Source organism: Tyto alba, unplaced genomic scaffold (assembly GCF_018691265.1).
Source record: "Tyto alba isolate M040663 unplaced genomic scaffold, T.alba_DEE_v4.0 Super-Scaffold_28, whole genome shotgun sequence".
In the NCBI taxonomy this organism is placed as follows: Eukaryota; Metazoa; Chordata; class Aves; order Strigiformes; family Tytonidae; genus Tyto; species Tyto alba.
In genome coordinates, this window is record NW_024881302.1 from 1,011,652 (window position 1) to 1,025,074 (window position 13,423).

At 52.8% G+C, this 13,423-nt stretch overlaps 2 protein-coding genes across 2 annotated transcripts; both read right to left on the reverse strand.

The window, feature by feature from the left end:
• Positions 1 to 1,399: 1,399 nt before the first annotated feature.
• On the reverse strand, positions 1,400 to 4,171 carry LOC122153986 (ADP-ribosylation factor-binding protein GGA2-like). The gene is made up of 4 exons (XM_042798741.1): positions 4,106 to 4,171; positions 2,992 to 3,076; positions 2,071 to 2,146; positions 1,400 to 1,579 (listed from the first exon to the last, which is right to left on the reverse strand). The coding sequence occupies exons 1-4, from the start codon at positions 4,137 to 4,139 to the stop codon at positions 1,415 to 1,417; spliced, it is 360 nt and encodes a 119-aa protein (XP_042654675.1). The 5' UTR covers positions 4,140 to 4,171; the 3' UTR covers positions 1,400 to 1,414.
• A 212-nt stretch (positions 4,172 to 4,383) lies between these two features.
• LOC104360874 (probable glutamate--tRNA ligase, mitochondrial) lies at positions 4,384 to 13,396 on the reverse strand. The gene is given in 10 exon segments (XM_033006493.2): positions 4,384 to 5,150; positions 5,734 to 5,869; positions 7,191 to 7,321; positions 8,560 to 8,713; positions 9,224 to 9,332; positions 10,175 to 10,647; positions 10,915 to 11,104; positions 12,623 to 12,724; positions 12,727 to 12,777; positions 13,229 to 13,396. Coding segments are annotated over 10 exon segments (1,509 nt in total). The 5' UTR covers positions 13,308 to 13,396; the 3' UTR covers positions 4,384 to 5,066.
• Positions 13,397 to 13,423: the final 27 nt, after the last annotated feature.

Sequence of the window (13,423 nt, forward strand, 5' to 3'; positions counted from 1 at the left end):
AACTGTGCATCTTGCAGCATAAGAAATGGTGTGTACAGCTGTGGCTGTAAATACAAGGAACACTAACACGTGCATGATAATTACCTAAATGTTATATGACAATCAAAAGGAAACCAGCTGAAAATTTTTCTGATCAGTTATCGAATCTGAAACCAAAAGTAGGCTGTTTTACTTTAGCGAAAACAGCTCTGTTCTCGACTTTAAATACTTCCCTTAACTGCCCACAGTGCAAATGGCACCACTGGCCTCAGCCAGACCCAGAGAAATGAAAACTGAACAAAACCAGAAACAAAAGTTATCGTCTTTATTCAGCACCTGGACGTTTTCTCCAATTTCTCTCATCATTGCCTACAAGCACTCTAGTGTGTTATAAAAACATCCGGAAGAATTGTAAAAGCCACATACAAACCTCCAAAACACCAGGCATTTTAAACTAATTAAATGATACCTGTTCTATCAAACTCTCTGTATTGATACATTCTTTAAACTTTGTTGTTTGACTGAAATACCTTTACTAAACTTGGGACTGAGAGAAGAGGTTTTGCTGTTCAGTTAAACATTTCTCCGAAACCAGCCTTTTGCACCTCTGTCATCGGGATGATGTAATGGAAAATCTGTACAAGTGGTAAATGTGTGCAGGACCCACTAAAACCGGGAATCGATTACTGAGTTGCTAAGAAGGGCATTTAAGAAAGTCCCAGGCTTGCTATTTCATGCAGAGAAGAGAAAGGCGTGAAGATCACAGTGTCTCCGATAAAAGAGGTCCCCGTTTTTCATCATGAGAGGCACTGCCAGGGGCCCCCGTGCACCCACTCCGAACTCACAGCTCAGCTGCTCAGACGAAACGTCTCATTTCTGATGGCTCCTTCTCCTCTCAGGAGGCAGCGACTGCGCTCAGAAGCCAAGTGCTCCACAGCAGGGAGCAGGAATGAATATACTGAATCTACTGAATGAACGTGCTGCGAGCCAGTGAAGAGGGCTGCGTGGGGGCTGCTGCAGCCCAGTCCCTGCTGCTGCTGCCTACGCCGATCCTGCCCCCTGAACAGGACCCAAACCCAGGCTAACTTCTGGCAGGAGAAAGCAAGAAGAGCAGGCTGAGCACAAGAGTTTGAGGAGAGAGCGTAAGAAAACATGGGAGAGGCTTTGGGCAGCTCCGGGCACCCCTGTCCTCTGCCACTTCCCCAACCAAAGTTCTGTGCATCACTGAGGGGCAAAAGGGCCACAGGAACAATTTCGAGCTCCTCTAGAGTCCCTGACTGTCCCTGCAGAGTTGGGAGAAACCACAAGGAAAAAGCATTTCACAGAAAGAGACCCTGGCTTACATCTTTTACAAGGCGATCCACATCCAGTCCTTGTGCTTGGAGGCACAGAACAAATTCTGCTCTATTTCTGCGTGCAATTAACTCTTAAGTTTTCATTTCTGGTGTGAAATAAACAGTGTGTCCCACCTGCGATGTCCAGTGTAACCACGACCACCCACCTTTGGGGAAAGCACTTTAATCAGCTCATTCAGAAACCTGAATTTTGCTATTTCATTGTGAAATCTTTCACCGCAGTTATTCACACAGGTCTCTAGCACCTGCAGAAAACAAAACAGCACCAAACAGAAACTGTACACACAAGTCTTGGGGAATTTTTAAAAACTTTTCCATTATAATACTAAATCTGAGAACTTCCTGGCACTGCATTCACAAATACAAGATACCGAGAAAGTTGTGCAGCAAAAACATGCATTTTTCCTCCATCCAACCTTCTTAAACAGCATGTTTAAGTCCATCTGCTCTGTTCTACCCATCACCAACAACTTTTGGGCCAGTGGCCCTGCAGTGGGACCACAGGTCAGACAGCGAGAGCCACAGGCTGCTGAGACACCTCAGCAGAGCAGCAAGGGAAGGAACAACGGCAGTTACTCCCTCCGTTATACCCTGGTTTCCGTATTCCTTGTGCAATGGAAAGTTAAAAGGGAGAGACATCTAAGAGAAGAGGAAGAGACAGCTATACTGTCTCTACCCCCCAAACTCCCTTTCCAGTTACTGCTGCCTCTCTTTGCATGCGGATGAAAGCACTTACTGTGAGAGCATGGAGAGCTTCCATCTCCTGAGGTGACTGGATTTTATGTGCCAGCAGCCTCGGTGCAAGGGATGGGCTAGGGAGTAGCAGAAGCAAGTCAGACAACGCACAAGTTCCCAAGAAAAACAAATGTTGCTGATTTTGCCCTGCAGAGAAGAGCAACTGCCGGACTCAGAGCCTGCCGCAGGACTGAGACCCTTCCCCTGGCAGAGCCTGGGGCACCCACGGCCCCACGAGGGGTGAACTGAGCAGGTTGTGCGACCCCCGTGCTGTCCCCCAGGAGGGAGCCAGCCGGGAGAGGCTGGGGATCCCCCCGGGGGGGGAACCAGGAGAGCTGCCCTCCGCAGTCACAGGAGCTTTGGTGCCCAGCCCCAGGCAGCCGGCAGACTGCTCCTGTGCACACCCACTGCTGGGGGAGAGGGGGCTGCTCCGCGGGCTCTGAGGGCAGGGGCGGCTGCTCTAAGGAGAGACGATCGCGAAGCTTTGACAGGTCATCTGCTTCATTAGGTCCTGCTCAATCCCACAGAGCCGAGACGCTCAGCCGGAGGGTGGGAAAGCACCAGCAGAGATCTCCCACCTCTCGGAAAGGAAAAAAGCCGAGGCTGAGCTCACTCAGGGCTTCCCTGCAGAACCCACAGCAGGCATCCTTGGCTGGTCTCCCCCGGGGCTGGCGAGGGCACAGGGAGGACCTGCTGCCTCGTGGGCTGCAGCGGTGAACATCAGAGCCCATTCCTAGACATCGACCTCCAGCGCATTGCCGTACACCCCTCTGCAACTTCCTGACACTCTGCAGCAGCAGAGCCCAGCGAGGGCTCCCCACGCCGCGCCTGACAGGTCCCATTCCCCCCCGCAGCCATAAGAGAAGCTCAGAGCCAGACACGCAGCCCAGAGCGAACACAAAGAGCCGTCTGTCTGCCTTACCCTTCTGTGTTGGCGTTCACCTGGTCACAGAACCGCTGGATGCATTCCCAGTTCTCCTCGGCGATACTTGGGTCAGTGGCCTTATCTTACACAGGAGGGAAAAAAAAAAAAAAAAGAACAGAAAGAAAAAGGAGCCTCAGTGCGACAGGCATGCGAGTGAGTGGCACAAGGCAGGAAGCAGCTCAGACCTTGCGTTGCTACCAGCGGCTTTAGGGCTTTTTGTAAAGGAGGCAGGAATGGAAGACGTAGGACAAGCAGGAAACAGCTGTTACTAAAATCTCCCTAAAAATACAGTCCTGACTACACACTTTAAAGAGCCAAAGTCTTTAAAGAGTCAAAGCCACAAACTGATGTGTTGAAAGCAGCAACAGCATGATGTTGCTTTTAGCACAGGGCACGAGAAACTGCTAAAAAGCATTTTCAGGCAGCTCTCCCTGGACGGAACTGCAAACCTTGCCGTGGAACCGTTTACCCTTTTGCAACAGAGCTGCACGAGTGCCCCTCCCAAAGCTCTGCCTGCACGGCTGAATGGAGGAAAACAGCCCAACAGTCCTTCTGGGCTTTATCCACTGCCCAGTGCAGCGCTCAAGCAGCTTTGGCAGGGCTGGGGCCGACGGACAGGAGAGGTGGGGAGCAGGAGAGGTGGGGAGCAGGAGAGGTGGGCAGCAGGAGAGATGGGAGCAGGAGAGATGGGGAGCAGGAGAGATGGGGAGCAGGAGAGGTGGGGAGCAGGAGAGGTGGGGAGCAGGAGAGGTGGGGAGCAGGAGAGATGGGGAGCAGGAGAGGTGGGGAGCAGGAGAGGTGGGGAGCAGGAGAGGTGGGGAGCAGGAGAGATGGGGAGCAGGAGAGGTGGGGAGCAGGAGAGATGGGGAGAAGGAGAGGTGGGGAGCAGGAGAGGTGGGGAGCAGGAGAGATGGGGAGCAGGAGAGGTGGGGAGCAGGAGAGATGCAGCAGGTTAAGACGGCACCCATGACCATCACGCTAAAGGGGCTCCGGGGAGGAGCTAGACCCTTCCCCCCGGAGACCCGTCCCCACGGAGCTGAAGCTGCTCCAGTGCCCACCCGGTTGGGGCCGGGGGGCAAAGCCAGCCCCGGCCCCCCCCGGCCCCACTCACTGAGCCACCGCTCCAGCTCCCCAGCGCCGGCCATGGACTCGCGCCGCGCCCCGCCCCGCCGCTCGCAGGAAGCGGAGCCACCCGCCCTCGCTCCCTGCCTGCCGCCCCTCGCCGCGGGGGGAAGCCCACGCGAGTTTTCCTGGCGTGGAAGCGTACGCTGTGGGCGTGGGCTGTCCTGGTAAAACAGCCCCCCAACACACACACCCACCCTCCCCCCCCTCCCGGCTGCTCCTCCCCTCGCTGGCATGCGGAGGGAGCGCGCGTTGGCAAGAACGGAATCAAAAGTCACCACATTAATTTAATAATGAAAAGGTCACCATCCAAAAGAGGAAAAAACATCCCAATCTCTTGGTCAGGGATATTCTTAGCAGAACCACGCGCGTGACACAGTACACAGGGAGGAGAGTTCCCCTCTCAGAGCGGCACGCTCAGCCTGGCAGGACACCGGGGCAGCTAAGAGGGCAGCAGCTATAATATTATATTATACATATCTATTTAAATAGATATAAAAATACCCTCCCCATGGTGTTTGTTGGGGACCTGTGCAGTTGTAGCCGTAGTTACCCTGACTGCAAGGCCCCCTCCAAAATGAGACCAATCGCTTGAGACGAGCCACGCCGGTATCAGAAACAACATTACTTTCTGTCCACGTGGTCTGAATTTAAATGCTGATAAACGTCTCTTTCTCCCAACCTGGAAACCAGGCTATTTGCACGAGATGAAAATAGAAGGACGGACCCAAATCTGTATTTGGTTTCTCTCCCAGACGAAGTGGCTTATGCTTAGTGCAGATACATACAGACCTGCAAACATCATGGTGACACCTGCCTGGTCCAAAGCCCAGCTCATCTGATCAAAGAGAATCAAGCTGAGATCAAAAATACAGGTCTAGGAGAGCGGCACATGCTGCCTACACCATCTGAGTCCGTGGGCTGGCTGTCAGCGTCATTTCTGTCTCGTGTTAGCTAGACAGTGCTTTGTGTATTCGTCCACACACTTCTCTGGGTCCCAAAGTCACCATCATCTCAGCAACGCTCGGTCCGTGCTGAAAACACATAAGAAGTCACTGTACAAATGGAAACTTAGGCTCTGCAGCACATGTTTATGCACCATCATGACGGAAATGAGAGAGTGATTAGCTATCAGATTGCTGTTAGACCAAGGGTAGGGGTTTTATTTGCAACCTCAAAACAGGGGTTTGGGGTTTCTCTCCTCCTGAAGTGAAACGCTAAGAATGGTCAAACTGACCCAGAAGGATTGATGCCAGGGTGTAGGCCAGGATTAGGCTTTGAAGAACTCTTGTAAAACTTGGTTTTGAACTCTGTGAAAGCAGATTGCACATAAAATCCCAGTTTTTCCCAAAACCTACAACCTTGCCAACACTCCCTACAGCTGGTCCAGAGGTTTTTCTACCTTCAGATTTGTGACCATCATATTCATGCTTAGACAATTTCTACCTTTCTGAAACTTTCAGAACAGCTCTTTCTTCAGAACTGCTGTATTTGCTCGTAACAGAAACTGACGTCAGTTCTTGTGAGATGTCCAAATACCAGTATCTTGCTATCAGAGAGAAGATAGCTGTTAAAAAAAAAAAGAAAGTCCCCGTCTCAGAATTTTTATTTTTTTACCTGCTGCCCACTGAGAGCCAAGCGAAGAAGCTGCATCATGCTGCTATACTTCGTCTCTTTGGTTTGCTTCTGGAGGCTTCTCAGGTCGTTGTTCAGCTCCTCCACAGTCAAAACAGCTGACTGCCTTGTCACGAGCCTTTAGGAAACAAGATGTCCTTACAGTCCAGGGCCACACAAAACACAGGATTCCTACCCAGAGATGACTAGTGACTTCGACGACTGCCAGCTGCCTCAGACTGGTTTTGCAAACTCTCCTGTCAGCAGCAGCAGTCCAAGGTGAAGTCGGCTGCCCCCGACCCTGCTCTGTGCCAGGGCACCCCCCTGGGTGCAGGGGCCCCCCCCCGGGCGGGCCGGTGCGTCACCCCCTCGCCGCTGCGGAAACCTGGCGGAACCGCACCCTTCATCTACTTCAGCAGCACCAGGAGCAGAGCTTGTTCAGAAAAGCAAGCATCAAGTTTCAGTCATGAAATTGTGCCAAGGACCTGGAAAACCACAGGAAAAGCAGTAATTCTGATTTCTTTTTTAATATGACTTTTAGAGGTGCAGGAGCCATCGCTGCCACTACGCAGCTGTAGGTAGCAGCACTATTATCCCTCCAGGACAGCGAGTATTCTGACATTTAAATTACCATCACAACCATCCAGTTACCACTCAGCTGTGATAAATGACCGAGGGCAAACAACTTTACAGATATCTGGAAATAACAGCTCAATTCGCAGATACTGCCACCTTAATTACTCCCCAAACTGGTTTTCAGGGCTCATTTTAGTTCAGATGTGAGATCTGAACTGGAAAGGAGACTGACATACCACCCAGCCGAGCTGCAAGGTGTGGAGTAGCAGAGGGACACGGGGCAGCGGTGAAACACGTTGGCAAAACCCCACAAAACTCACGGGCCCAGAAGGACTGTCTGCCATCCCAGCAATGTTTCTGAGCAGACAGAGCTGCAGACTGCTAGCTAGAAACAAAGAAATGGAAGCAGCAAAAGCCCCTCGGGGATGGGCTTTTCGGAAGGGATGGTGATTCCGGCTGGACACAAACTGGGTTTGTTCCAGAGACCCAGAACTCTCAGTGCATAATCGGTCTGAACACACATTGACCAAAACCACTCTGTACTTCTCCGGCTCGATGCTACAGCAGACGAAAGCACAGGAGATCAGGTGGGAGAACCCTGCTAACACCCCTGCTTCGTTAGCGCCACGCCGGCACACAAACTCCGCTGTGCTTGGTGCTTTACCAAACCCAGATGTGACAACTCTCGCTTGAGAGCACTGATGTGAGCTTTCCCACTAGCAAGCTGCCTTTCAATTAAAACCAGTGAATATCGCACCAGTTATTAACTACAGCACATTCCAAAGTAGAGCAAATCAAACAAGAACTACGAGCATGTCCAACATCAAGACAGCAGCCAAGAGCAACAGAACTGGGTGCATACAGAACTGGGAAGAGATACTTACCCTAAGACTAGTTTTCCTATTTCCTCTGCTTCTGCAGAAATAGTTTGTAGCTGCTCTCGAGACACCGAGGGCCTAACCCACAGGTAAGAATAATCACACGACACCAGATTCTTCAGGAAGCTTATGTGACCCTGGGGAGAGAAAGCAAAGCTGTCAAGGCTGAGGGTTAAGCTGTGGGGGAAGCAAACTCATTCAGCCTGGACTTCACAGACAGTTAAAAGCGGGTCCAGACACACCACTGCCCTGTGCTTCGTACTGCTCGGCGGAAATGTGAATCGCTGCTGACATGCAGGCAGCTGGTTGTCACCCCCGTAACCGCCGGGTGTGCGCAGAGGCAGAAGCGGCGCGGGGGGCTGTGGCTGTACCCGTGCTGCAGAGCCGCGCGCGGGCTGACTCAGAGGTGGCCCAGGGAAGTGGCTTGCCACGTTCATCTGCCGCCTTTCAGCCGGCCGCGGGGGCTCACGTGAGTCAGCCAGCCCGCCGCCACAGCGAAGCCTTCACACTGGGACAGTCGGGCCCCTTCCTGCCCCTACAAAGAAGGCTTTATTCTTCACAAGGAATCCCCCAGATACTTCAACCACATCCCAGGGGCAGACTGGGAAACAGCTGGGCTCGTCCTCCCTCCTGGCGCTGGGAAATGCCGCAACATGTTCTGTCTCCTGCACAGCCAGCACCCTGCCACTTTCCCGAGCCCGGGGCTCCCACTGCACAAACCCCACTAGTTTAACCAAGAGCTTCACCTACCTCTGCAAAGAGTTTGCTCTGACTCTGCTTCCAAAGAGTGGAGCAGCAGCAAAGCAGAAGTGCCTTACGCTGCCCGGTCAGCAAAAGCTGGAGGTGGGCAGTGCCCTGGCGTGAGGGGCCCCGGGTGCTGGACCTTCCCCCCACAAGCCACCCGCATCCTGGGCCACAGGAGAAGGGCAGCTTGGAGGTTGTCACCACTCATCCAGACGCAGCCACAGCTGACCTTACCCAGCACTACTGACCGTCCTGCTCTGAGCGGGAACCAGAGAGGTCTTCCAAGAGCTATCTTACAATTCCATGACCCACTTTCATGGCAGGGACTCACCCTTCCTCTGCCAAGGGAGCTCTCTGCTGGCTCGGCAAAGGACAGATGAGCTTGGGAATCTGCAAAAGGCCACTAAGATATTCACCATGCCTGTTCCTGCAGCTCAGCTAACTGTATCGTCGGATTTTGGCAGTCATCGTGCACACAACCACTTGAGCGGCCAGCGACAGCCACTGGTGGGCTGTGGAGCTGCAGAGCTCAGATCAAAGCAGTGCCCAGGACTCAGCTGAATCTTCCTCCAGGAATCCCACAAAACCTCAGGTCCCCAAAACAGTGACATAATGCTATCACTGCTCATACTTTTCTCAGCAGGAGGACTCGCTCCACGTACTCCTTTTCTAGAACCTCTTGATCCACTTGTTGATCCCCATAGACGTGCTCCACCAGCAACTGCAACTCTCTAATTAGCTTCTGTCGCAGCCCTTCGTTCTCAATATGACGGGTGAGGTGAATCCTGTAACAAAGAAAACTGGGGTTAGACTGAATCTAATCGTCCCAACCTCACAGCATTTACTAATGAAAACTGCAGAACTGTTAGAAAAGCAACACTAAACCCCAGACAGACATTCTACAACAAAGCCTTTAGCTCTGATGCACCACCGTGAACAAAAGATGTGGTAACTCTCAGCAGCACAACGTCCCCGCAGCACACGAGTGTACTTGCAGAAGTACCTTCTGGAAGCGTCGCCTCTCTTTAGATATTATTTTGAATCTAAACATAAGACCTTGCATCCTCGCTACACCCCATCTGCCCAGGTTCTTACAGTGCACCCAACACCAGCACCCAAGCACAGGCAGGAGCAGTGTAAGCAGGAACTTGTACTTTGCTGCAGCATGGCCACAAAGCCGCCGCACTGGGACCGTGCTTGATCCAGCAAGCAAAATCGCCAGGCAAAGCCACGTGCTAGGAACAAATTCTCGCTGATGTACAGATTAATTTTAAAGTTACCACTGATATTTATACCTGTTGAATTCTGGAAGGTTTTCAAGATCCAGGAGGGCAGAATGGGTTGTAATTCTGCCTATTTCAAACTGTGAGATCATCTCCTCCAGAGTCCTCCCCATCTGTTTCTCTGCAAAATAACCCAACAAGGGAGTAATACACATCCAGTCTCCTGCAGAGAACTGGTGTCACTGTGTTTCACCGGAAGCCTCAGGCGCAAGGCTGGGGCAGCAGCACACCCAAGGAAGAAGTGACACGGGAGAGCCACTTGTCACAGGGCTAACGGGGACATACCCCAGCAAACAGGAGGGAACTTGTAGCAGGCACACACAGGAAGCTGCCCTCTCCCTACGAGCGGGCTCTGCTGACTGCTGGCGAGGAACTGGGACATTCTGCTTGGCACTATTACCTTCCTCAGTGGAACACCCCTTCCATCAGTCAGCCAAAAAAAACGTAACTCTCGGCCAGGAGGCTCCACTGCCCAAGAAAGGTTTCAATCCCAAGCAGAATTCCCGAAACATAAGTTAATTTGTGATCCCCATGCAGCAAGAGCAACAAAAGAGTCATTGACTCAACTTCTCATGGTCTTTCTGGTTAAACGAGAAGTGCAACAGATGTAATACACAACAGTGTAATTATTAATCACAGAATACAAGTTTTCCCAAGAGTTCACAGACAGTTTCTTCACCTTGAGATGAATGTTGCCCCAAGTGAGAACCCATTAAGCATCAGACTCAATTTAAATGGCTGCAGAGAGGCAGGAAGATTCCAACCGTTCCAGCTCACCACCTCATCTTTCACGGGAGCTCCAGAAGCCCTGGTGGCACTTCAGTGACAGACTGGTCACCTGACACCCATTTCCCGATCCCTTTGAACACTGTCAAAGTTCTCGGCTATTAAAATACGCTTACCCCGTTCCCCAAAGTTGGCATCAAGAAGTGTCCTAGCAAGTACCCAGCCTGCTGCCATTACCTGTGAATCCAGAGCCACAGTTGGTTATGATGTCCAGGAGGGCCTCTGGCAAGTAGCCATCCTGAGCAAAGCGCTCCAGAAAGATGTCCCCCTGCCTTTTCGACAGCTTGCCACCGTCTTTGTTCAGGAGCAGCGGGAGGTGACCGAACTGAGGGGGATCCCAGCCAAAGGCTTTGTAGAGAAGGAGGTGCTTGGACGTCGAAGTCAGCCACTCGGTTCCCCGCAGAACATGGCTGATGCCCATGTAATGGTCGTCCACCACGTTTGCCAGGTGGTAAGTTGGGAAGCCATCCCCCTTGAGAATCACCGGGTCGCCTTCCACGTCAGCCACTTCGTGCTTGCTCCACCCGTGGACCAGGTCCCAAAAGGGTTCCACCCCCTTCTCCAGCCGGAAGCGGACTACCCAGCCAAGGCCCTGCGACAGCTTCTCGGACACGTCCGCGGGCGTCAGGTGCCGACACCGGTTGTCGTATCTTTGAGAAAGAAGAGCCAAGGTCTCAGCTCAACACAGGCCAACCCCGTCAGCCATTTCCACATTCCCAAAACTTAAATTGATCCCTGAATTTTAGCTGTAGCCGGCCCACTACACGTCCAGCCACTCCCTCAAGCCTCTAAGGGTTACGCTGGCTTCTCTCTCTGCAAGGCAGTGAGATTGCAAGCCTACTGCTGCGCACGCTGTCGTTACGTTTTCACAAGTGTGCAGCACAGAGGGAACCACCCAGGGGACATGGAATCCCTACCGCGGGGTCTGCTGGCTCCGCAATGCCTCCTTCTTCAGCAGCTCCAGGCGCTGCGGCGTACAAAAGCAGCGGTACGCCGCGCCTCTCTCCAAAAGCAGGTCGCTGGCTCTCTTGTAAAGGTCAAGTCTGTGCGACTGTTGGTAGGGTCCAAAGGCACCACCACGGCGAGGACTCTCATCAGGAGGAATACCTGAAACATCAGTATGACGGGACATAAAAAGCCTGTAAAAAGGCAGAGTGAAACGCACCATCGGAGCACACTGAATGAAGGTGAAACAGCAAGGCTCCAGAGAGCATCCAAAGCTGGTTTCTGTTCCAGGGCAGCCAGCTAATGGCACCTGTCTAGCACAGAAGTCAGACTCCCCTGGACTCAGGAGATCAACAGCAGCCACCTCACCAGAATTTAGACTATTGTTTATGAAGCAACAAGTGGGAAAAACCACCAGAAACTAATAAACACTTGAACAGCTCTGATACACTACCGGGAGCAAAATGCAGTCTGGTGTACACGTACAGAGTAGCATCCACCCTCCTTATAGCAAAGAACACTCGTAGCATAAAAATACCGCTGCCACCTCAGCCAACTATTTTACCTACTCCAAAGTTAGTGCTCACCAGCAAAGTCCTAACCCCTTAAAGCTTACCTACTGTCCCGGTTTCAGCTGAGATGGAGTTGATTTTCTTCCTAGCAACTGGTATGGTGCTGTGTTTTGGATTTAGGATGTGAATAACATTTGATAACACACCGATGTTTTAGTTGTTGCTGAGCAGTGTTTACACTAAGTCAAGGACTTTCCAGCTTCTCACACCCTCCCACCAGTGAGGAGGCTGGGGGGCACAAGCAGCTGGGACACAGCTGGGACGGCTGACCCCGACTGGCCAAAGGGCTCTCTCTTCCAGACCATGTGGTGTCATGTTCAGTATATAAACTGGGGGGAGAGCTGGCTGGGGGGCTGCTGCTCAGGAACTGGCTGGACATCTGTCGGCAGGTGGTGAGCAATTGCACTGTGTGTCGCTTGTTTCATATATTCTAATTCTATTATTATTATTTTCCTTTCTTCTTCTGTCCTACTAAACTGTCTTTATCTCAACCCCTAGATTTTACATTTTTTCTCTTCCAATTCTCTCCCCCATCCCACTGGTGGGGGGGAGCCAGCAGCTGGGTGGTGCTTAGCTGCCTGCCAGGTTAAACCATGACACCTCCCCGTTAACGGCAGCACCTGTGGGATCTGGCTCTAACTTTATCACAATTCTGTATTCTAAAGTCACCCTCACTTCTAGTTCTTAAGATCCGGGAGAAGCAGAGGATTCAAAATGCAAACTGACACCACCAGACCCCCTTGAGCAAATACTCCGTATACAAACAACTTATGAATTTACAGTGTGGTCTGTAAGCTCCAACTGCAGGCCTCCCCCTCAAGTCTCTCGTGCGCATCCTTTGTTACACCTGCGCATTGGGCCACTTTCACAAATTCGGATCTTTCTGTGTCAGGCAACACAGCCCACAGAAACCACGCTGAACCAGTTATTTCTGCTATAAAACCTACTTCCAGGAGGATTGTCCTGATGTCTAGCTGCATAAATAACTACATTTCAACTAATTCACCATCTGAAACAATGCACAGCTTGCTACTGTGCAAAATACTCTCAATTTGGGTACGTAAGAGAATCTTTCAGTAAGTTAAAAACGAAAGATGTCTGCAAATACCTGCCCAATCCAGCATATCCTCTATTCCTTCTGCAGCTCCAGGCACCACTCGATTTTGATCGGTATCCTCCACTCTCAAAACAAAGGTCCCTTGGTGTTTTTGGCAAAAATGTAATTGTACAAAGCAGTCCGAAGGCCGCCCAAATGCAGGAAACCTGTTACCGCGGGGAAATCAGAGATGACAATACTGAAGGCCCAAGAGAGGTTCTGACAGATGAGCCGGGAGGGCAGTGCTACCTGGGCTGGGACGTTAAGCGCTAACTGGGGGGCGGGGAGGGGCGCTGCAGACACCCCCCGGCTTCGTGGGCACTTGCTGCGGGAATAAATCACCGGTGGCGCCGACCGGCGGCCCCCCAAGAACGCAGTGCCTGAAGCGACCTGGGAATTCCTTACAAACCGCTCGGCGCCAGGAAACCCCACTCGCGGCCGGTCACCGGGAGGGACCACGCGGCCCCCGCGGCTGTTTCTCCGCACAGACGGGGCGGGGGCGGCCCGGGGGGGGCCCCGCGCCCCCTCAGCGCCGGCGCTCGCGCCGCAGCTGCCCGAACTCGCGGTTTTGCAGCCCCAACGCGGCGCCGCCCGCGGGGGGCCGGGGGCCGCCGTTACCTGTGGGGCTGGGCCCGAAGCGCACCCGCGGGCCCCGCCCCGGGCCCGGGCCCCGCAGCGCCCGCAGCGTTCGCGCCATCCCGCCGCGCCGCTACTTCCGCCCGGGCGCGACCAGCCAATCGCGGGGCGCGCTGCCGCCGGGGGGGCGGGGCGCCCCGTAAAGGCGCCGCCACCTCTCCTCCTCCTCCTCCTCTT

What these genes read in the sequence shown, in the direction of transcription:
- LOC122153986 (XM_042798741.1), bottom strand. Translation starts at nt 4,139, where the DNA reads ATGGCCGGCGCTGGGGAGCTGGAGCGGTGGCTCA. An exon ending in GGAGCTGGAGCGGTGGCTCA is followed by an intron (nt 3,077 to 4,105) that starts GTGAGTGGGGCC and finishes CTCCTGTGTAAG; the next exon opens with ATAAGGCCACTGACCCAAGT. An exon ending in GTGAACGCCAACACAGAAGG is followed by an intron (nt 2,147 to 2,991) that starts GTAAGGCAGACA and finishes GCTACTCCCTAG; the next exon opens with CCCATCCCTTGCACCGAGGC.